The following is a 24,862-nucleotide window of genomic DNA, read 5'->3' as shown; positions in this document are numbered from 1 at the left end:
AAGTTCCTGGCTGCCTGCCCCACTGCTGGGAGATCCATATCCTCATCTAGCTCCATCTCTTCATCAATAACTTCATCCTCTGGGTTAGGTCCTCTTTCCACCGCTTCTGTTCTTCTGAAGTATCCACAAGGCTCTTGGCGATGGAGGTGGTCACCACTAAGGATACCGTCCAGCTCCTTATAGGAACGGCAGGTCTTATGTGCAGCACCGGAGCGACGGTTTGCTTCCCTCACCTCAGCTCCTTTATCTTCACTCTGCACTGCAGCATGTCCTGATCATAGCCCTTTTCGCACAAGCCTCAAAAAACATGCCCATGGATATCCTAATTCCTATGGGTCAAACGCAGCTGGGACTGCACAGACTCCTCTCCCACTGTGGCCCAGGCAGGGGAGCATTTGGTGCGATAGCCAGCCATGGTCACCCGGGAAGACGCAATGAGACCTCCCCATGCCGAGCAGCAAGCAGGAAATGGAATTTAAAATTGCTGGGGCTTGCAAGGGGGAGGTGCAGATTGTTATTTACCTGGCTGCAGTGCAGTGGAGTTCTAACTGATGACCAGAGTAGCCAGGATGGGCATTGTGGGACACTTCCTAGAGGCCAAATGAAGTGATTAAAGCATGTGTGGCATCTACATTGGTTCTTTGTCAATAATAAAAGGAAAAGAAAAAAAAAGAAGTCTCTTGTAGGGGTGAAATTATTTTGTCACCAAAACTGGGCATTTTTCCCCAACAAAAGTCACATTGCAGTGTGTACGCACTCACTGTTTTGTCGCCAAAGCCAGTTTTGGGCAACAAAACTTGGTAGTGTAGACAAAGCCTGTGCCACTTTCTCATCTATATTCAGTTTCCAGAGACTTCAACCCCTCGTTGGTTGAAGGACCCATCTTTCTCAGTTTGCAAGTGCTCTGTTCCCTTGTGTCTGTCTAGTGATCGATGCCATAAATGGCATCTGTCTTCACTTATATCTTCCCAAGTTCAATTACTTGCTTTCAAGAGGCAGGATGACCTCATGCTGTTTTTCCCTTTCTGTGGGCTTCCTATCCCCCTTTATATAAATGGGGCTGCCATTGTTTTGACTGCACCATAATTAATTTATATAGCAGAGAGGTAAATCACTGCCTTCTTCCTGTCTGGGAAGGAACCTGTTTCTCCCTGTTTGGCCACAGCCCTTAAAGCATACTATCATTTAGTATTCACATCTCCTCATGTCATGTTAATACGCACATTTCACAATGATATCAATCACCAACGTGTCATTAGCTTTCAGAAAAGACCTCATTCTATGTACTTTCATAATATAGTAATATTGTATACAATCAGTTGATTCAACTGCTTATCACTTGAGGTTCAGGCCCCCATCATTATAGATCAGTAAACCAACGCAATGTATTCTTTGAAAAGTAAAACCCAGACCAAGCTTCTCTCTGCTGCTAGGACACAGACACCATCCTGTCTCCTCCTCCAACTTGTTGGCTTGATAGCTTTGTTTACCTGATATGTAAAACTGGACCTTCATTTTCTTTGCCTGAAGATTGGGCTGCTCAAAAAATCAAACACACATTCCTTTGTATAAGGCAGATTGTGCTTATGCTTTGCTGGCCAAACACATTTTAAGACTATAATTCTAATGCATATAAGTTTTTGTACACATCCTGTGCATACATCATGCAAGGATATTAATGAGTAGTGAGCAATTAGTTTTCCCATTATATATTACATGCCACATTTCAGATACAGATTATAGCAACAGTGAGTTAGGTGTAGCGAATATGTCAGGCCTGACAAGAGCTGCTGACACAGAGCAGTGAATCACAAATGGGCCACCATGTCCACACCCTACTCCTCCAAATTCTCCACCCTCAGTTCTGATGCCCAGAGGTCAAAACAGAACAAAGTGGCAGCAGTGCATTCCCCATGATATTTGGGGCCAATGCAATGAGTTTGCATGCACACACAATTATTAAAAATTATCCATTTCTCTCTTGCACACACACACACACACACACACACACACACACAAGGTACAATATGTTTCAGATACCCAAACTCCTCTTTTCTTCTCTTTTTTAAATTAAAAGCTGAGATCTTTCATCTAGTCACATGTTCTGGGCTTTAAGAAAAACACCAGAAATTGGCAACACGAGTTCTTGCAACACTAATTATTCTTTTAGGTAACATTCTTTTCACGTAAAATACATTACTTACAAACATGGGGATAACGCGGTCTCATACTCCAGGCTGTAAACTCATCACTGCATGCCTCTGGAAGGATTTGGGGCAGGGCAGGGATTGTAATCGGCCTCGTGCTGAAAGCAGGCACTGGCTGCTGCTGGAGGCGCAAGACCTAGCTAAGACGAACCCAATGGTCTGAACTCTAATTAGAGCATGTTAATTGTTTCTACATGTATATCTAGTATTACACACAGCAACTGCTAATATAAATAATTCCATAGTTTCATATAAGGGCAGATGCTTTACAGAAACAGAAGTGATTCAGACATAAGCCAATTACTTTTATATTTAAAATACATGGAATACGGATCGCCTATCTGCTATAGGCAAGCATGTTACAGCTACAGTACTAACAAAGCAAATTTAACTACATATCTTGCCACACATCAGATAAGGTGGTTTTGGTAGAACTGAATACAGTACATATATTGAAAGTTTTCATCTGCATGTTGTTTCTGGACATGCGGACAGACAGAAATTTAGACAAATGCTAAGTGCTCTAAAGGAAAACAAAGCACATACAGTGTATTATTTAGTACAGTGATTATGTAATCCTCAGAGGAAAAAAGGAAATTCCTTTAACAAAAAAAAAAACTATTTATTGCTATCAGTTGGAGCCATTTATTTAAAATAGAGTTGCACAATTTCCAGAGAACTGGATCTGTGAAGTAAGTTTTATGGATTTGTGTCAGTTCTTTCAACATTATCCTGGAGTAAAGGCTAAACTAATTTTATCCTAGTGTTATTCTCGATTGACTAAATATCAAGACAGTGTTTTTGAGTGTGGAACTTCATTCCCTTCCCTTCTGTTCACCACCTCCTCTCGAACTTATGCACCAAAGCAGAATTACAACACATGTTCAGAGGGATGCTTAGGAAGCCATGGAGATCACCCTCTCCAGCCATAAAACTCGCAGAGTGGCCTGCTGCACAGATCCTAGGCTTTAGCAGGCGATACCTTGCACCTGTGCCAGCTCCTAGACCCCTGTCCAAATTTTGGCTTCAGCTGGAAGGACTTTGACTCCCCTTCCCTGGAGCAGCAAAAATTGACATGCATCTGAGCGGCGCGATCTGGACTTTCATTACATTGCCAAAAATCAAACTATCACCTTTACCAGGAGTATAAAATCATTGGCATAGAGGGTTTAAACAAACTGCGCTGGCAGTACATATATATTTTTTTAATATTGCAACATCTTTTTTACTCTGCTTCTCAATACAGAACGCCATCCCCAGAACCCAAGTATTCTCCTGCTTACGTAGTGAGGCATCTATAAAATTAGATTTTACAACAAAGTTAAAAGGACACAGACAAGATTAAAATACCACACTGGGTATTAAAATAAAAACATTGCCTACCCACATTAATCAGAACACTTTAGTTTATTAGGCATGAAAGTATTTTAAAATCTAATTCACGTTTCACCATTCATGCTGCGTTATTATTCTTCTATCACTCAATGTGGACTGTGAACGCACTGTAATTAAAAAAACCACAATTAAACATTTTCTCCTATTAGGCTTTATAAACAGCCTCTACTCCTGCTGAGCCCTCTTTTTAAATAAATAAATAAATAAATCTGGAGGTTTAACCGATCTGACACTTTTTTTTTTTTTTTTTTTTTTTTTTTTTAATATCTGGAGGCAACAATCTGCCTACTAGAAGCAGCTTCACACTGGCAAACCTCTTAACCAAAAAAAAAAAAAAACAAAAAAAAACAAAAAAAAACCACACTTTGTAAGAACAGCACACATGATTATACCAAGTGCCAAATTCATCCCTGAGATAACTTTGTTAGCTTCACTGAAGTTGAATTCACAAAAGGAAGAATTTGACCCTTCATGTAATAATATACTTACGGCAAAATCTGGGAGAATTTAATACAGATTGATCCAACAGGCTTAACTAGAAACTTAATAGTGATCTACAGGAATTACTGTAAACATCTATACAGGTTAACAGAAAACAATAATGTTACTGTACCATATTTTAAACATTCATTTCTATAGCAGGGATAACATTTCCTATAGAACTGTTCAGAGAAAAAAGAAAAGAAAAAAAACTTATATAAAGATAATAATTTCCTATTAAATTCTAAGACGTTGCCATCAGCACTTACAGAATGTAGCACTTTTATCCGTAGACCCCAGAATGCTGTCCAAAGAGGGTAAATACTATTGGCTGTATTTTAGGTGGAGAACAGAAGTAGAAAGCGTTTCAGTGACTTGTCTACCTTAACAAGGCAAATCACTGGCATGGGCAGGGAACAGAGCCCAGGTTTCTGGCCTGGCAACAGCGTCCTTTATACTGGACCTAGCCACCACCCAAGTAAAGCCATGTTTACACTACATCCCTCGAGTGACATAAGTTACACCAACAGAAGCGCCAGTGTGGGCAGCCTTATGTCAGCAGAACAGCGTCTCCCACCAACATAGCTACCACTGCTCATGGAGGTGGTTTTATTATGTTGCTGGGAGAGCTCTCTCCTGTCAGCATAGAGTGGCTACACAAGCGATCATACAGCAGTGTAGCTGCACTGGTACAGCTGTGCAGCTGGAGGCTCGCTTCTCTAGACATGGCCTACATCTAATGAGAAGCACGACTTCTACTGATTCAAATACATTCTCAAATTTAAGCTGTGACATTACTCAGACTTGGGCCTGACCCCACAGTCTTCACTGCCAGGGGAGTGGGGGCAAGGCAGGAAAAATCATACTGAAGTCAACCAGCCTTTTCCAGAACAGAAAGTGCAGAATCAAGCTCCTAATTTGATCCAAAAGGCAGCTTTCACAACTTTTAAGACTGGGTGTAAGACATATTTGTGTTTTAATGGCTTAGCCAGTTCAAGGGGTTTTGCTTTATGGGTTTGTTTTGTGCCTTTTTTTTTTTCCATAATGAGTTGTAAATCACCTTAAGATGCACTGCATGAATGGCTGCACTATAGAAGAGCAGTTTGTATCGTATTGTAAAATTTTCAGACATTCACCACACACAAATGGCGTTTGTAATGAAAATACTGCCATATATCTTAATTTGTACTAGAACAAATCTGTTTTATTTGTTCATTCTGTGACTTAGTGTCATAGGTCTTTTAGAAAAGCTAATTTATAATTCCTTATGCAATTAGATATGAAATTAAGCCATCTCACTTCTTCAGAAGAATTTATAATAGAGCATCAAACTCTTCCAGGTTAAACCAGTTCCACTGATAATATTTTGATAGTGTCAAAAAAAGACGGCATAAAACTCTTTAGTGTAACAAATTAACACATGCCTTTTGGATAAATTACTGTACATGCTGTTAATCTTTTAATTAGGTTCCCAATTTCACATACACATTAATGAGGGGGTGTTAGCGATCGAAAAATGCAAAAAAAAAATGGTGTTGATATGGTCTTTAGTAAGATGTCAGAAAGAAAAAACTGGCATATGTAATTTTTGTTTTAAAAGTTGCCTGATAATATAAAACTGCTGCAAATATTATTCTAAAAAAAAAACACCTCAGTTCTGCATCTTTTTTTTTTTAAATGAATAGTCTTTAAGTCAGAAAAGGAAGAGACTGTTCTCCATGCTCATCGCTCAGAAAAAGATTTGGGGGCTAAAAGAAATACCACCCATATTCACGTTTAATTTATCAGAACAACAATCCTTTGTTTTGCATAGCTATATAACGTTTGTTACGTAAAGAGCTGGTTAGCTTTTTAAAAAGAAGAATATGTATGCAATGCATGTATTGTTTACATCCTGCATATATAAGAGAGATATCTGTTTATATAGTATCAATCTATATTAATAGTGGTAACTGAAACACTTACTATATGGTAATGTTTCACAAAAAGATAGTTTTCTCGTGAAGCTATAATCCTGCCTGAGTATTTCTCTACATCTTAAAATGATTTTTATATACACACACAGTTCATTATTTGATACATTCTCTTCCTCGGTCGTCTGTTCTCAGTCAGTTTTAGCACAAGATAAACATTTTTTCCTCAGTGTTCTCCCCACAGACTCTTCCACAAAATCTTCACACAGTGCTGAAAAGAATAGACTCCGAGAAGCAGACAAACTGCCATTAGTTAACAATCCCTGTGCCAAGGGACATTTTAGCATGGAATTGTCATTGTGAAAGTAGGAACTATCTACTAGCTATCCCACATAATGGGTTTTATTAGAAAAAGGAAGAGGGCCAAAATGTGGCTAAGCAGCAAATATATTATAAAAACAAAGTATGAAAGCAATTTAGCAAAGAATCCTGAATGGCACACACATTCTCTCTTAAGCTTACTCTAATTAAACTCTTATTTGGAAATTTTAGGAATATCCAAGTGAGAATGGGAAACAACTGAAAATAATGTACATACAGAACTGGCCGGGGTTGAGGTGTTGACACTGTTCTCTACAATTAGTATGGCTTTATAATTCAGTTAGCACTTACTTCATTCAAAAAGTGATCATTTTTGTTGGAATAAGCATGCAAGGGATATTGTCCATTAGTATCAAGAAAAGGAAGCCATTGTCTCAAACACTTTCCTGCTCCCATTTAACTGTGATGGAAAAGCTATTAAGGACAAATTCTACCGTAAGATATACCATTATAGAGGGTAGGGATGGAAGGGAACTCAAGAGGTTGTCTAGTCCATCCCACCACACCCCATGGCAGAATTAAGTACACTTTCAGCGAAAAGTGCAAACACACAGAGTTTGGTCTTGTGGCCTCAGGATTACTCATTGGTCTTGTCTATATTGGGAAAATGGAGTGTTTTAACATATTCTAGCTCAGTCCATTTGCTAACACATTGTTAAACACCACTTGGCAACTAGGGTAGACAAAGGATCTATCTAAACTTGGGTTAGCCTTCACTGCAAAAAAGGTGTGTGTTTTCTTGAGCTCACTATGTCAAGTTAGTTAAATTCCTAGAGGAGACAAGGTGCTGTAATTTTTACCTCAATGCACCTGGTTGGGGTAAACACCAGTTGGAGTTTATACGGTTGACCCTAACTAGCTCCATCAAAGTAAAAAACTACTTATGCCTTGCCTCAGCTACCTTGATATGAAACTTGAATGATTTTAATTAAACAACCACCACACACCTTTTTCTGAAACAAAAAGACATAACCTTGGCTATGATATGTTTGGAATAAGCCATGTTTTAACATGTTAGCTGGTCAGGGTGAGCCTTACTGAGAGACTAGGGACCTCCCCTGTCTATGCTAGAATTTTAAAAGAGGTTTGCTTTTTCAGAATGCACCTCTTATCGTAGTCTACACAGACTACTGTTAAAAAATGTGATCAGCCCTGGAGAGGGGAGGAGTTAGGTGTTTCAAACACCATTGTCTTGGCCAACACTACCTGCTAAGTGATGTTTTAAAATGTGTTAACACATTAGCTATCACATCTACTAAACACACCTCATTTTCCTATCCTGGACTGGGGAGGTAACCTAATCTAGCCTATTATGTTCCTTTTTTTAGGAAATACTGCTCCTTTTAAACCAATATTTAGGCCCCCATTAGAGAAATGAAATGATGGCTAAAATAAATGTTCAGTAAAAACTACCATGCACCATTTCCCAACGTTCCTCAAAAATACCAGAGGTTCCTGTGGGCGGGGAAAAGTGGACCAAAAATAATCTGAATTTATTAACAGCTGGTCTGAGCTTTTAATCAAGCACACATAGTCCTTTTGGAGTGAACTTTTGCTTATTTTCCCTCAAATACTGCTGTGAGGGTTACCAGGCCATAGCCTCTTTTCTGTCACAACAACGTCAGTATCTTGTTCATGGGTTTACAGAACGGACCAAAAGAATGTGTGACAATATTTCTCTGAAGAGGGTGAAGCTGTGGGACACAAGTTTTATCTATTTGCATATAGCCTGCAGCACAAAGAGTGGAAAGCTTTAAGGAATACAACCCTGTAAAATAGCAGAGCAGATTTGCTATTATGTTCTGCTGTTATTTCTCAGAAACAGGAGGAAAAAAAAAACAGAGAAATAACTTTAATGTTTTCTCTCAGTGACGTATTCAGAATTTTACCAAATTACTGGTATGGAACAAACAAATGATACACACTCCACTGAAACACAATTCAGGATTCATTAGCGTCCTCAAACCAGTCATCAAAATATGGTGTATTTCAAAGCACTTGGTTTAAAATTCTCATCATGGACATGCAAAAGCTCACAGGCGCACAGGAAACGAAGCAGGGGTATTCTACTGTGACCAAAATGTGCTCTGGCCCTCAGCTCTCTCTTCTTTTCATCCCTGCCTCCTCTTCTGCTTGTGAACGCCATGGTATTTTGCTCAGTCACAAACCGCATAGGAGATGGAAAGCAGCCATCAGAAGTGCTGAGCTATTCAGGGCTCTGTTTGGTTACTCTCCTTTAAGCTGTTCAAACACTAATAAATTACCCATTTACTTATACTACCCAGATGTTTGCCATCTAGAAAAACAGATTATTTGTGGAAGTTTCTGTTCCATCACAAAAATCCTGCAAATAATAAACGGGGAGCAGAGAGCTTATGCCAAAATGAAGAAAAAAACAAAAACAAAAACAAAAAAACCACTTGACCACTGTTTTAAAGCTAAGAATTTCTGTAATGAGCAAAGTAAAGAATGTAGTGGCCAATGTGTTCATAAGGTAGTGACATGGGACGTATTTGCGTAACAGCAAAATGACTCTACCAAAAAAAGGGAACATTCACAGATGAGATTTAAAGGCAACCTGCAACATTTTTTAAAATTGATTTTGGACCCTTCCTGCTTCTTTAGGACATGTAAAGAAATCTTGAAATGTATTTTTTCCCTCAAAAAATAAGGTTCTTCGTGGTTATTGGAAGTCTTAAGTATGGTCTTCCATGATTTTGATGGAAGACTCTCAGTGATATTTGCTGGGAGCATCCATGCCTTATGGGAAAGGCTTTGGATGTTGAATCTTGAACAAAGATGTCACTTCAGCCAAGTGCTCACTAAGTGTTAGAATTAAATACTTGTAAACAAAAAAGCAAAAAACATTTTGAACAGGCTGACTAAAATTCCCTGCCCTTTGCACTTGCTTGATTTTCACTCTCAACTGTTGGGATACAGTTCTGTGCTCCACTTGCCATGAAGCATTCCAAGGTAGACAAGAGATGAACTTTTAAGGTCTCTGTAGCAGAGACCATGATTTTGTTCTGTGATTGTACAGTACCTAGCACAATGGGGTCCTGGTTCGTGACTGGAACCCGTAGGTACTATGGTAATACAAATTATTATTATTATTAATAATAATAAAAATAAATAAAATCAAACACAGGAAAAACCAAAACCTGAGAAAAATCTTTCAGGCCTTCTTTATAGAATATAAGGAAGCAAAAATGGGAACACACCCACAACTACAAAGCCCAGAGAATTTAGGGAGGAGGGAGGCATTCAGAAGGAAACTTTTCTTATGGACCCCTTCAGATCATTGCCAGAATTCAGATCTCTTTACAATTCGTTTCAAGGCTATCATTACTATTACTCTAGAGCTCATTGCAAAATGCCCAGTATAAGTGCATCGGGCAGACACACCACACTGCTGAGTGCTTTAGTCCAGTCCCCCACCATCTTGCCCCCAATATTAGAAAGCATTGAGAAGGGAGTGAGAGAGGAGAGTTAGGGATGAGAACACAGACTCCCCAGGAGAAGTGAGGAAGGCAAAAGGGGGTTACCACTTCTAACTTAACCAGATATAGTTTTCAATCAAAGATCAGGATAAGATTCTGCTGCCGAGAGGAGGCCAGAAAGGAGGGGTATTTTGTTTGTTTATCTTTAAATAAAAGAGACGTGTTACATTATCAGGGCATCCATATTTGGCAACCAGCAAGTTGAGGTTATGGGGACATTACCAATCTGCCTAGAACCTAAGGGCACAAATACAGGAGAACTGCACTGATCACTGGGAGACCCCGTCGCAAATTAATGAACTTCACAAGATTAGGGAGCAACTTAGATTGCAATCTTTTTGGAATTGGGGCCATCTTTTTGTTCTGGGTTTGTACAGCACCTAACATCATGGGATGGTGGTCCATGACCAGGACTCTTGGGCACTACCGCATACAAAGAAGAAGAAGAAGAAAGTGAACAAAATAATGTGAGGGCAAGGAAACCATCAGAAAAAGCATTTTGTTCATTTGATAACTGTCACCGAGTTTCATTTATAGCATCCGAATTTTATCAGTAAATCAAATGTTTATTTTGTAAACACAAAAAGTCTTGGCAGTACAAAACCAGACTAGACCACCCTGTTATTTATTATTACCTGTGCTTTGATCACACGGACTTGGGACTCAGCCCTGCACACACAGCTCTGAGCAGTACTAGCCAATGGTCTTTGCTGAGGAGTAGGAAGAGACAATTTACAGGTGTAGTGATCACACAACTCTTCAAAGTAGACCCCTTTCTCCTCTTGCATCAGCTGTACATGAGTGCTGTTGTTCCTCTTACTTATACTATCTGTAATCAGAAAGAAACCCCTTCTCTTCCTACCGGTCAGTAGTGTACTTAGCACACTATTGCTACTGTACAAGCAGTAACATGCACAGATTACCAGGGTCCTACTATAGTTTCATGATCTTGTTTTCTCTTTCTTGATAAGAGGAATATTAAAATGATTCTTGTGTATGCTCAATGGCAACAAACACCAGCAGCTGATCTGTTTGCCTTCACCCTGCAGTTACACAGTCTACGCTGATGTTACTCCGCAAGCCAACAGATCTCACTGTTGGGAAATGTTTCCTGGTATTTTGCCCAAATTATCTTTCATTCAGTTTCCTCTGATTACCCCTAGCCCTACCCTCTTGGAGATCCTAGGCAATTCCACTCCCTTCTTGGTATTTACACCCTTCAAATATTTGTAGACTGTTATAATCCCACAAATAGCAACAAGGTTGTAATGATCATCACACAATGCAACTAAAGCAGGAGCCAAGTATGCAGGCTGACAGAGGTTCACACATTTGGTGGACTGGGTTTTAGCGGCTGGTTGTTTTCTAAATGGCAAATACCCAAAGTAACTGCATGCTCTCTCTCTCTCTCTCTCTCTCTAGTATTTAAGTGTATCCAGTCCTCATGGAGGGCATTAGGTTAACAGCCTGAGGGCGGTGCAGACTCCAAGTATATTTACATGTTCAGAGACTTCATTTGCCTCTCTTTTTCCAAGTGAAAAGATGATTTGTGGTTAAGACACCAGGAGTTCTGGGTTTCATTCCTGGCTTTGTCACATTTGCTATGGATCCTGGGCAAGTTTTTTAATATATGTGCCTCAGTTTCCCAGCTGTCCAGTTGGGATAATGACATTTTCCTACCTCTCAGTCATGCTGCAAGGACAAAAATCCTCCATGTTTGTGAAGTGCTCAGACTCTAGAGTGCCAGAGGCAAGCCTGAAGTCACCCACTTCTTTCTCTCTCTTAGATCTCCTGTCACTTTCTTGTTTCCTTCCACTCCACCTGGCAGCCTCCTACCCTCTTTCCCCCATTTCACTTTTTTCCTTATCACTGCCTCCCTCTTTCCTGCCCACTCCCATGCAGCTGTCTCCTATCCTCCTGGCTACTTGCTACATGTTTTGCTTCTGGTAATAGGATCCCAGAACAGTTGAACATTTTCTGAATGGGTAACGTCATGCAGCACAACTCCTCCTAAAGCCACCGCAGCCCCTCCTGAAATTTATTGTTCTAATATATGGCTAAACTGCCACTCTGCCCTGGAAACTTTCATTCACAACACAGGTATGAGATAAGCATCAACAGTGGAAGATATTGCACATTGCCCGGCGAACCCATCTTGACCCTGACCTAGCTAAACCATTTTCAAGAAGTGGAAGTGCAGTTCCATCTTCATGGTCCAGTCATTCTTTGGCTTCTCTGCAGAGCCTGTGACCAGAGCTAACTAGCAGAGCTGGTCAAAATACAGAAGAAAAATCTCACTTAATTTTTTCCTCTAGTTTCTCTCAGAATTGTGAAATTTGCCAAAGTTTCCAACTAGCTCTACTAAATTAGTATCCATTGTGGTAAGAAGTCTACTTTCACAGCTAATCCAACAGCTGTATGTTTGCATGCAAAATGGAGCAGATTGTAGCTACTTCTATTTTTAGTATGGAGGGGCTGCCTGTGGAGACCTCTGGTCCCAGCATTCAGTGCTGTATCTTCATGGAGCACTGGCTGCTGAGACACACAGAGACTATGGGCATGGGCTACCTCTTCTTATTACAAAGATCAGGTGCAGGTCAGAATGTAGAACTCTAATAGGCACTCAAAACTAAAGGCTCCAGTTTGGCCACAAATGCTCCAGATGAATTATTCTCTTTTTGGGACCCCACCCCAATAAATAAAATTATTAGAAGCAGAGTGTTTTAGATTTGGGATATTAATGTTATTAAATTCTGCATAGGAAAATATCCTTGTTAAGAAGAGCTCTGTGCTATCACATTCTATTCATAAAGATATTGGCAGCAGGTTTTCTAATTTCAGGTGCAGACACAAATGATGAAAGAAAATACGTAAATGTTTACTAAGCTTTTATGGATTTCACACAACTAACTTCCCCACTTTAGACCTGGTCTACAATACGCGTTTAAACTGATTTTAGCAGCGTTAAACCGATTTAACGCTGCACTCGTTCACACAACGAGGCCCTTTATATTGATATAAAGGGCTCTTTAAACCGGTTTCTGTACTCCTCCCCGACGAGAGGAGTAGCGCTGAAATCGGTATTACCATATCGGATTAGGGTTAGTGTGGCCGCAAATCGATGGTATTGGCCTCCGGGCGGTATCCCACAGTGCACCATTGTGACCGCTCTGGACAGCAATCTGAACTCAGATGCACTGGCCAGGTAGACAGGAAAAGCCCCGCGAACTTTTGAATTGCATTTCCTGTTTGCCCAGCGTGGAGCTCTGATCAGTACGGGGGGCAATGCAGTCCCAAATCCAAAAAGAGCTCCAGCATGGACCGTGCGGGAGATACTGGATCTTACCGCTGTATGGGGAGACAAATCTGTTCTATCAGAGCTCTGTTACAGAAGATGAAATGCCAAAGCATTTGAAAAAAATCTCCAGGCTATGATACAGAGTCCACAGCACAGTGCTGCGTGACAAGCGTAACAGAAAGCCAAAGAATCAAATGGATGCTCATGGAGGGAGGGAGGGGGGACTGAGGACTCCAGCTATCCCACAGTCCCCAGCAGTCTCCGAAAAGTATTTGCATTCTTGGCTGAGCTCCCAATGCCTGTAGGGTCAAACACATTGTCCGGAGTGGTTCAGGGTATAGCTCGTTAATTTACCCCCCTCCCCCCTCGTGAAAGAAAAGGGGGAAAAAATCATTTCTTGACTTTTTTCAATGTCACCGAATGTCTACTGCATGCTGCTGGTAGACACGGTGCAGCGGCAGTGAACAGCAGTATCCTCTCTCCTCCCCTCCCCTGTGGCAGACGGTACAATATGACTGCTATCCATCGTCATCACCATCCCATGAGTGCTCCTGGCTGGCCTCAGGTGAGGTTGGCCAGAGGGGCCTGGGTAAAAATAGGAATGACTCCCAGTCATTCCCAGTAGATGGTACAGAATGGCTGGTAACCGTCTTCATCATAGCAACTGGGGGCTGAGCTCCATCAGCCCGCTCCCTTTCATGTGTAAAGAAAAGATTCTGTACTGCCTGGACTATCATAGCAGCTGGAGGCTGCCTCCCCCTCATTTTATCTCACTAACAAGTCAGTGTTTCTTATTCCTGCATTCTTTATTACTTCATCACACAAATGGGGGGACACTGCAACAGTAACCCAGGAGGGTTGGGGGAGCAGGAAAGCAACGGGTAGGGTTGTTGCTGGGGCACCCCCTAGAATGGCATGTAGCTCATCATTTCTGCGGGATCTGACACGGAGCAGCTGTGCTCTCTGGTTCTCTGGTTCTGTAGTACACTTGCATCATATTCTAGGCCAGACTGACTCTATTTTTAGATACCACAAAGGAGGGATTGACTCGGGGAGTCATTCCCAGTTTTGTCTTTGCGCCCCTGGCTGACCTCACCCAGGGGCACCCATGACAGCAGCAGACAGTACAGAATGACTGATAACCGTCATCTCATCACCAATTTATAATGGCATGGCAGACGGTACAGAACAACTGATAACCGTCTCCGCTGTCTTGCAAAGGCAAATGAATGCTGCTGTGTAGCGCTGCAGTACCTTGTCTGTTAGCAACATCCAGTAGAGATATGGTGACAATAAAAAAAAGCTGAACGGGCTCCATGGTTGCCGTGCTATGGCGTCTGCCAGGGCAATCCAGGGAAAAAGGGTGCGAAATGATTGTCTGCTGTTGCTTTCACGGAGGAAGGACTGAGTGACGACATTTACCCAGAATCACCCGCGACACTATTTTTGCACCATCATGCTTTGGGATCTCAACCCAGAATTCCAATGGAAGGGGGAGACTGCGAGAACTATGGGATAGCTACGGGATAGCTACCCACAGTGCAATGCTCCAGAAATCGATGCTATACTCGGACCATGGACGCACACCACCGAATTAATGTGCATAGTGTGGCCGCGTGCACTCGACTTTATACGATCTGTTTTACAAAACCGGTTTATGTAAAATCGGAACAATCCCATAGTGTAGACATATCCTTAGTGCCAGGCTGGTAATAAGTCCCTATCTGGTTACAGAATATTGTTTGCAGATTTTGTTGAAAAACTGAAGTTTCATGAGGCCAACGTTAGCTGGAAAAGGCTCCATGGAAAATGCTTGTAAGCAACAGCTTACAGGATAAAAATGCTCTCCCCAATTAACTCAGGGCAGACAGGGACGATGAAACAAAAAGCTTTCTTCAATAAGGTATGGTCCACCTTCAGAAATCCTTTATCAGTACATCCTACTGTATATTTGTCTCAAGACTGTTCATTCTACTTCAGTAAGCTACAGGGAAAACAGCAATGGAAACTGATGCAAGCAGTCTCACACTTGTTGTACAAAAACCAGGTGATAATTTTCCCCAATTGGACCTCCAATGACAGACACATACCAAGGGCCAGTGATCCTACTGAGGGTGGCTCTAAAAGCAAGCAGAAGTTTTTGCAAGATCAAATGAAACTTGTCAGTCACACACTGGAACCAGACAGCAACAAGAATAAAGAAAAATTAACAATGTACATTTTTCCACTTAATAGATTACAATATTTGGAGTTCTTATCCCACAGCTGTATTACTAATCAGTGCACAGACTGGTTAAAGCTTCATTATTGTAAAGGCAGTTAATGTCTACTTCGCCACTAGAATGTCTCAGGACAGCTCTTCACATCAGTATCCTAGTCGGTTTTCTACAGCACAAGTTGTTCAAGATTTTATTGCATTTAGAAAAGCATCAGAGAATGCTGAGCTTCTCACGTTGGTCTTAAAAATTAGCGGTTTTCCTGTTCACGGAACACTGGTAAAGAGAACTAAAATGATTGTTTATCAATGCATCATTTAAAAAGAAATCAACGCCAATAATCACAATTGTTGATTAAGTTACTGGCAGCAGGTCGTTATTGGAGGAGGAGAGGCTGGTCTCTCCTGATGCAGAGCAGCCGAGATAGTCTCAGAGAGGGAAAAACAAACAGATGTACTATCATTTTTTATAAGTGAATACTAAAACAAATCTTCCCATCACCACCTTGGAGCCCCCCTTGTTTCAACCCTAATACTGATTACAAACCAAACCAATATCCTGCCGTTTTCATCATGAATCTAAACTGTCTTGGTGATCAACTAGTTCTATGTCCATGCCTCTGTCAAATCTCACAGCTTTCACACAAATCTGTTCAATAGCAGAATTCATACCAAAAAAATCAACCTCAAATGATGGAACACCGAGTGTTCCTTCACTGTTTGTATGGCATGTCTGATACAATTTAAGACTGGCTTTTCAGAGTGAGGTAATAAGAGCAATACATAAATAAGAGATCTAGGAGCTGATCAAGCTTTATGGTAATTTCTTCCACTTCTAAGTACAAAGGAACTGGTGGACACTAATACTTTGTATGAGTAAAAGCAGCAAAGAGTCCTGTGGCACCTTATAGACTAACAGACGTATTGTCAGGCTGCACATGCATCCGACGAAGTGGGCATTCACCCACGAAAGCTCATGCTCCAATACGTCTGTTAGTCTATAAGGTGCCACAGGACTCTTTGCTGCTTTTACAGATCCAGACTAAACATAGCTAACCCTCCGATATGTGACACTTTGTATGAGAAAAGTGCTAACCAAAGAGAGGCCATTTCTTAACTAATGAAATCAATTTGATATGTGAGGTTTGAATACTAGCCCTTTAAAACACAAATACACAAGCCAACAACAGATTATTACTTTAACCTGCTCATTTTCCAAGACAACAGTACAAAAAAAATGCAACAGCCACTGCACAGGGGGAAGTGGCTAATGACCTGTTTGAGTCCCTCACCAGCCCTCAGCAGAAAGGTACTGCAAGAGAGTGGTTTCTCCAAGCAAGGTGCTCAGCTGGTGTGGGTCACTGCATGCAATGGCACACCTCCTTGGAGCGGCTTCCCAGTGAAGCCCTTTCCTCGATAGACGCCAAAAATCAAATCTTGGCTACTTAACACAGCATGTTCCACATGTTAGCTCCCCACATGTTGCGTAATCATGTTAACAGAGATGGATAGTGCTGTCAAGCAGGAAGCTGGCTCACCCGGATGGAAAGAGTGGGATACAGCGACCTTTACATTCAGAGCAAAAAGTGCCCCTGAAATGGCATGAAATGTTTTGAAAGAAACCTAAACTTCTTTGCTTGCTTTTATTGTTGTGTTTTGTAACAAAACTCAGTGTTGCTGTGCTTGAGTTTTGCTTGGACTCAAATCCTGGACCTCTCTCAGAAAGCAGACTAGCTGACAGAGGAAATGAATCATTATCAGACTGCTTTGAAAGAAGTTTTCTTTAGGAGCTCTACATTATATCCTAGTTTCCAGGACACTTAGTTTCAAACACCGCTGCTGCTCACATTGAAGGCAGCCGAAATCTCCTGGCTGCCTTTTATTTCAAATTTTTTAATAAGGAAATACTGACTAAAGCAGCTAAAAAGCCAAATTTCCAAGTAAAACCATTCGTAGATTAGTCTAATTGTGCACTGGTTTTTTAAAAATCATGTCAAGACTGAACTGAAAGTTACGGATTTCGCTTCAAAAAGTAAGCATTACCATCTAGTCAATACAAGCCATTCACTTGAAATGCAGAGCGAATCATTTCAACAGGATCTTGGTTTTCAATCTTTTTCCTCAAGAGGTTTTTTATTTTTTTTTAACCTCTTCTCCACTGCTGAACAATCATCTACATAACTATAGAATGACCTTCAGCTTCCCAAGAGGCTTTGTAGCACTATGGTAGGGATGCCAAAATAGATATTGGTCTAATATTAAATAATCAGAGTGAGCTATCAGTCATAAAGGGAATCCTATATATATTTATTTTAGTGACAAAGTATGGTGCGGCACAAACATTTTTAAATACATAACCTGGTGTTCATGTGTCATGGCCCTGAAATGAGGGGGACAAGATAGCTGGCACATATTGTACAATGTCATGCAGTTATACACACAGGTATACTACATGGCTACTCTGAATAATGTTCTTCGAGGCAGCAAGCTTGGGGCCTTACACTAAAGAACAAAGCAAGACATAATATTTTCTCTAACTGATCAATACCAGTCTTTCATATGTCAGTAGGATTTATCAAATGCTCTCTATACCAGATAGAGAGTCTGGCGCTGTTACAAGCCCAGTGATAAGAAATACTACTGATTTAACTGCTTGCTAGGTTTGCCACTAATCCTCTTGCACAGTGACCTCAGGAGCTATGAAAAGCTGTTTTCTTATGTCAATGAGCATGAAAAAGAATGCAGTGGAATACCTTGTGCCTGAGCTGCAGAACTGTGGGAATACCCCAGAGCCAGGAGCGCCGTCTCCACCAGCTGGCTAAAGAGGACATCTTTGCGAACCAGAACGAACTCCGCATGCTCCTCTCGATTATCATATTCAAGGGAGGTGTCCAACTGCTCCACCACACAAAAGACGGGAATCATCAAACCTAAGTAAGAAAGGTTTTTAAAAGAATCATCAGTAATAGAGGAACAGGAACAAATAAGTAATTCATTTCTGATTGAAAATGTCAGATTAATACACATCCTGGAAGGTTCATGTTAGAGGTCTGCCTTTTTTCCCAGTTTTCATTAGACTGCAGAATAGTCTTTAAAGAGAAATAGTAGGTGCCTCCTCACTTGACTCATTTAAAACCATACTAGATAACAGTCCAGAGAATACAATGCAAGAACCAGGGGGATAAACAGGATGCCCTAATAAGACTTTCCAGCTCTAGTCTGCTAGGATTCCATATATTTCCCTATACACAGCCATACATGAACTCCGCATTTAAATGTTATTCCCTCTCCTCCCCACACAATGAACACTACAGGAGAATTAAAAGACCAAGGCTTTCTCCATGCATGGTTATGTGTTCCAGAGGGATGGGGTGTGCTCATTGATACATGTATAGACTGAAGCCACTCAGCCTTTTGCCATATTAAGAGCTACAGAAACACACAGTAACAGGTTTGCATTGTTCACGGGAAAACCCACCCTGCTAGCTGGTGCTGATCCCGCAGAATCACTGAGGCAGATGGTTCATTAGCTCACCATAATATAAGGCATGAGGAGGGCATGGTCTAGTGTGGATCTAGGTATGGACTAAGCAGTCCTGGGAGAGGAGCTTTAGAAGCAGCCCAGACTTGGGAGAAGATTTGGGCAGGATTGTTTAATTTTGTTTTATTGCAAGTTTCTTTCATGACTGCTGGAAGGTTTACATCTGCTACAAATTGTGTGGCCTGTGTTTGAAACAGACTAGGGAAGCTACCTCTCACATAACACTACCTGTAACAATGTTATCATCCTTCCTTTTCAAACTGCTGATTAGCTCTGCTACTAGACGTTTATTAATTGGCTACGTATACTTGTGAGTCACTGAACATGCTGGAAATCATTATGAGACTGGAGATATATCTCAGCCTAAAATGGTTTAACTAGTTCCTACCTATACAGTCTAATGAAAGGAGTTCCTTCAGGTCTACTGTTGTGGGTGGAAAGCTCACTCTAAAGACCAGCAGTATAGCCCTCTCTCTAATGGCAAAGAAAAGAAAAACAACAGGCTATTTTTAGGCTATGTTAAGGAGAACAAACATTGTGCTACTTTATTGCACATTCAAGCAAAATAAGAGAAACCTGCATTTCAGGAAGTCAACTCTCCTTTCTTAAGAAGTCAATTAAAACCTCTTCGAGGTATCCACCACAGTTCGGTTCAAGCTTTAGTTAAAGATCACTCCTATACATCGACTGAGGTTTGCTGCTTCTTTAGGCATTTGCTTGGGGAAAAGCTGCATTCCATTTTAGAGTCACAGCCCTACATCAGACAGGAGACAGTGAAGTCAATGACAACTATAGGAGGCAAAACTAATGGACTCAAATCCTTATCAGCTGTTGGTGCAAGAGACAAAACTCGTTTAAAAATAAATTGTTAAGTACACAACTCTCAGTCGTTACATTAGACACTGGTCAGATTCCCTTTGACGAGTACAATGGTGTTGTTCGCAATAGTAACATGCATCAGGAATGAACCTCTCAATATCAGATTGCTGCTCTTGGATTCTGGTACATGGCCAAGAGTTCTGCAAATTGAAGTACTACTGTTTAGTCTTAATGTACTCAAGAACATGTACCATAAAGCCATCTGTGGGCTTCTTTGCTGGAAAGATGTTGTGGAGTTGATCCTGCTCCCACTGAAGCCAGTGACAAAATTCCTATTAACTTCTATGACCCCAGGGTTGAATCCTAGTTGCCTGTAAATCACATAACTAGTTCAAACAAAATTCAGTCTCTCTGTAAGTGAAAAATCTTCTGTTTCTATTCAGACATGGTTTGTCACAGTACTTTCAATGCCCAATTTATCATTAGTAATGCCAACAATCTGTGGTGTAACTATTAATATGTTGTGAGACAAGTTTATAACGATTGTAGTAACAAGTGGCCAAATTCAGACGCAATGCTAATGGCTGAATAAATTACACTTTGGTAAATTAGCACAAGTGGGTGAATGCAAGCTTATGAGAGAAAGGGGTGCTGTTGCATCTTTTATCCTGCAACTGGTTGCTTTTCTTGCTACAACCCTGTCTATTCGCCCCCTTGACATATACGTTATATCAATTCCCCATGCAATCTATACTATCATTTATGTCATCTCTGCAGAAGAAGCTCTCAATTGCTGGAAGTAGAATTGTTCATAGTTTAATTTTGGGATCATAGGATGAACCCACATCATTACTGAAGATCCTCTGCCAAATACTGGCTTTTAAAATGGTCCTTTCCCACCACTGCTGGCTGGCAGCTCTGCTACAGAGATGGGGTTTCCAAGGACAGCATCTCTGAGCTTTGTGGCCCCGCAGAAATGACAATAAGCTGCTAACAGTACATTAAAAAGAATGTGGGGTAAAGGGAAAATTATCATATCCTCTGCTGCTAATAGGTTTTGGTGCCTGTGGCTACAACCCCTAGAACTTTAACACCAATCCTACTTTACTAAAGACTGATGGTAAATCCAACTCTCCCCAGAAAATCGCATTCCAAGGAAGTATCACCTGCTTTGCCCTTTATTTAGCATTGGACAGAATAAAGCTATCGTTTCTTCCACAGATTTATTACCTCAGAGTTCCCTATTTCCTGACAGTCAGAGAATAAATTAACATTCTTTACTGTACATTAAAAATGAGAGAAGAAAACATTTTCGGCTGGAAGCCAATGCCACTCTCACAGACTGATATACACAACTTCTCACACCTAGGTACGTATATTACACCTTTCTCATACTCAACCCTAATACAATAGATTTAAAGTATAGCTGTGTAAATTAGTCAATGCTCTCCAACAGCCCCAGTCAGAGAATTTATAGCAATACTTACAAAGCTGAGAGCGTGAGTTTAGATACGAAGCCTTGTAGGTACTGATGGAGTAAGGCAAAATGAGCCTTTAACATTGCTTGGTTCTCTTCCCATTCCTGATCATCCAGAAACCACCACACACAACAGAAAACCTCTGGTCCTAAAATTGTGTGTACTTGGTTTTTCAGATTTACAAAGGCGCTTTAGCGGGTCTTTATAACTCATGGTGCAGGACATAAAACTATATGATTTTCACATACAGAGGTTACAAGAGGTGGACTGGAGGCAAGAGGGAGTATTTTTCTTTCTGAAAAGGATAAATGCAATGCCAGAATGTACAAAGGCATTCATATTAAGCTGCTTCATTTTTTTTTGTTAATTTATTTAAATACAGCAACTTAGTTGCTTTTCTACATAAATTCAGATGGTGCTTTGACCCTGAACACACAGCATCAGTTGAAACAAATAAGGAAAAAACAAGATCCTAGAAAACAGCAAAAGCTTTCATGACAGCATTGGTACATAAATGCCACTCTCCACACTCTGAGGAAGAGGCACAGTCCCATGTATGACAACTGTGCACAAACTGCTTTGACTATGACTGTTTATGCCTGTGTACATTTTCCAAACCTGGGTGGTTTAAACTTCACGATTCCCCTTCCAGTCACAGGGAGTTGTAAAGCTAAGGCTTTGCACATGGTTTTCCTTACTTTTTAGGCAAACTAGTCAAATTCTTTTCTGAGCCTGGCCTAAGGTGCAGAGAGAGACTAGAAAGAAAGCACCACTGAAATCATGTACCTGATATTTGTATTTTACTGTACATTTTCTCCTCCTCGTCATTGTCATTCTGTGTGAACAGAAATAAAACATCCATAAAAATTAGAGAGTGGGCATTAAAAACTGAAGGTATTTGTCAGAGCTGTCTTTGTTCAAGTAGTAGTTTTTGGCTATATCTGTGTACAAACTCATCAGTTTAACTAAAAGTTGAGTCATTTAAAAAAAAGTACTGAACTAAATCAATACAGAGTTCTAAACCAATTTAAGAATGTCTACATGGGTTTCCACCAGTTTTCTTCAAACTGATCTAATTAAACAAATATTTTTAGTTAAACTGGTGCAACTTGTATGTGTATGGACCAGTCCCTTTGTGTTCCTTTCAAATGACAATTTCAAGGCACAGTATGGTGCTGAGTCTTTCACTGTTTTTTTCAATAAGTTTCAAGTGTTATCTAGTCCATTGTGTGCTCAAAGTGAGTAATATGGTAAATTGCACTCTATAGTCACTGGACTCGCACATGTTGTCCATTTGCATGCTAACAACATATGGAGGGTGGGGGGAGAAAGGATATGGAGAGCTGGTGATGATGTTAAATAAAAATGCTATATACACACACATACACTCATCATTCTATCCCCACTGAATGGGAAGCACCATTTATCCTAATAAATATAAAACAGATCAGTCAATAAGAGTAGAATGCAATAAAATGTGTCTTTTCAGATTAAAATTTGTTTTCATCAGGCAAAATGTTGAACTCTGTCTAGGTGTTATTTAATTTAATCTAATTTGAACAATTTCCAAACATCAGCTTGATTAATTTCAACAGCATGATGTTATGGAAAAATTTACTGTACTGGGGTTCTCTAGAAGAGAATTAATAAAGGAGCCAAGTTCTCAACTCTGAGTAACACAAGGTTTTAAGACTTCCCAGATTTCTAGTGGGAATACTTCATAGCACAAGCATGCTTTCTTTTGGGAGTTAAACCCACTAAAATTATTAAAAATTGAGATCAAATGGTGGTGTAAAACCCAAAGGAAATCATACGATAGTGGAGAGATTTTTATCAAATGAAAAAAAAGTAGAAAATAAAGTTTTTACAGCACACGCACACAAGGTAATCTCCCTCACAGACAGACAAAGCTAACATCTATGATTTGATGTTCAGAAACCAGGGCATTTATTGACACTTAATAGACTACAGAAAACCCTCCATTATTGCATAAGAAAGCAGGCTTTGCCTAGTAGAGATTCTAAACAAAGGCCACACAATACGCAAGCCTCTCTCAAACACAGAGTGCCAAACTCCAATGACTTCAATGGAGTGGAGCCTGATTACGCCAGGACTGAATTTGGCCCAGAGTGCGACTACATACCTTTCCTAAATCCAGTGTACAAAAAGAGATAGTATCAGATCTGCAGAGGAAGCCAAAATTAACTACACTCCCCCCACACATACCCTGGTGAGAGACTGCAACTCCATTTTTCAATACAACACGTCTTATGGAGGGACCAATCCTGCAAGCCTTCCAGATGCAGAACTGCCATTGACTTCAATGGGACCTCTGCACAAGATGGTTTTCATGACTCGGCCCCCATTTCAATACAATTCCATCTGCAACACAGTTTATCTGGACAATTCCCTCTGTCGAAGGTCATATAGTATATTTAACAAAAAAAATTGTTCTCCCCTCTGATACTACCATCCTTCTAGATGAGCAAAATGAAAGATTTCTTAAATCTGATTTGGTTTCCACCAATTATGTACTTTTCATGCTAGAGGGGCATTTTGTGTAACATGGACCATGAAGAGGAATTTCACAATCTCAGGCACTAGAAGAAAGCTGAATTTAAACAAAAAAAAAATATTTGTTATCCAATTCCCCCGTACTTTCTTTTAAACAAATGCTAATTCTGACAGCATCCCTTCAAGAACTTCATATCAGAATTCACATAGCAAAGAGAGCTTCTCTTCTGTTCTCTTCCTCATTAAAATCCACTGCCTAGTCCCACTAATTAAAATGGAAGGAACCTCTAGAATTTAACAGTTCCCAGTTCTTTAGAGCTACCTGAATTTCAGCATTGAAGAGCTCCATCTCACATTCCCATGGAAACAAAGTGACAGCCATATTTGCCTAGTCCCCTGTGTAACTGAATAATTTCCACTCTTGAAAATCATACTGTGCAACACCAAACAACAAGATAAGCTCAGCAACAACACTGCCATAGCTCCAAAATGGTATCAGCTGAAGACCCTGCAACAATTCTGAGAAATGAACATCTCACACAAATACTAATAAACAGGAAAGACTTCTATTTAAGCTTCACTAGCTGAACCTGTTCATAATTACGCGCCTATTCTAAAGTGTGACAAACGGCTTTTTGAGAAGAGAGAGGCCATTGAGTATTAGAAAAGACAGTTCACCATTCTTATCTTCACCTCATTTTTACTGAAAGCATTGCTCAGCTCTAGCTGGGAGGTGATGTGAGATCTTACACATAAAATCCTACAGACTCCAATTAAAGATTTAATATTTAGGACACATGATAGACTGAATAGATGCAAAGACACTGTTTCTAAAGTGCAGCATACCTATCACTATTTGAGAGCAATCTCTCTTGAAACAGGCTCAGGTCATGGCAATACAGCACAGTGGAGTGGTTGAAGAAAGCGCTCAAAAACTTCAGCAGGTATTAGTCAGGTTCCCTCAGAATCACTTTCAAGCGATCCATAATCTTAAATATAATTACATTTGACAGAATATAAACTGTTGGCAGTTAGCCTGTTTATTATAAAAGCTTGGTTTAGGTAAATGGACTGTACTTCAGTCTTTTAAATAACAAACACAAACCTACAACAGTCCTGTT

At 40.3% G+C, this 24,862-nt stretch overlaps 1 protein-coding gene across 3 annotated transcripts in view; it reads right to left on the bottom strand.

Annotated features, from left to right (window-relative positions):
* Positions 1-24,862, bottom strand: part of SATB2 (SATB homeobox 2) — a 157,782-nt gene that overhangs the window by 117,383 nt on the left and 15,537 nt on the right. For all 3 annotated transcript variants that reach the window (XM_050969515.1, XM_050969517.1, XM_050969516.1), the window contains exon 3: positions 18,143-18,319. In XM_050969515.1, coding sequence (XP_050825472.1) covers positions 18,143-18,319 — 177 coding nt within the window. The remainder of the gene's footprint in view (positions 1-18,142; positions 18,320-24,862) is intronic.

The sequence above is a fragment of the Gopherus flavomarginatus genome, chromosome 10, assembly GCF_025201925.1.
Source record: "Gopherus flavomarginatus isolate rGopFla2 chromosome 10, rGopFla2.mat.asm, whole genome shotgun sequence".
Taxonomy (NCBI): domain Eukaryota; kingdom Metazoa; phylum Chordata; order Testudines; family Testudinidae; genus Gopherus; species Gopherus flavomarginatus.
Note: the sequence above shows the minus strand (reverse complement) of the source record. Positions and strands in the feature narration are given on the sequence as shown.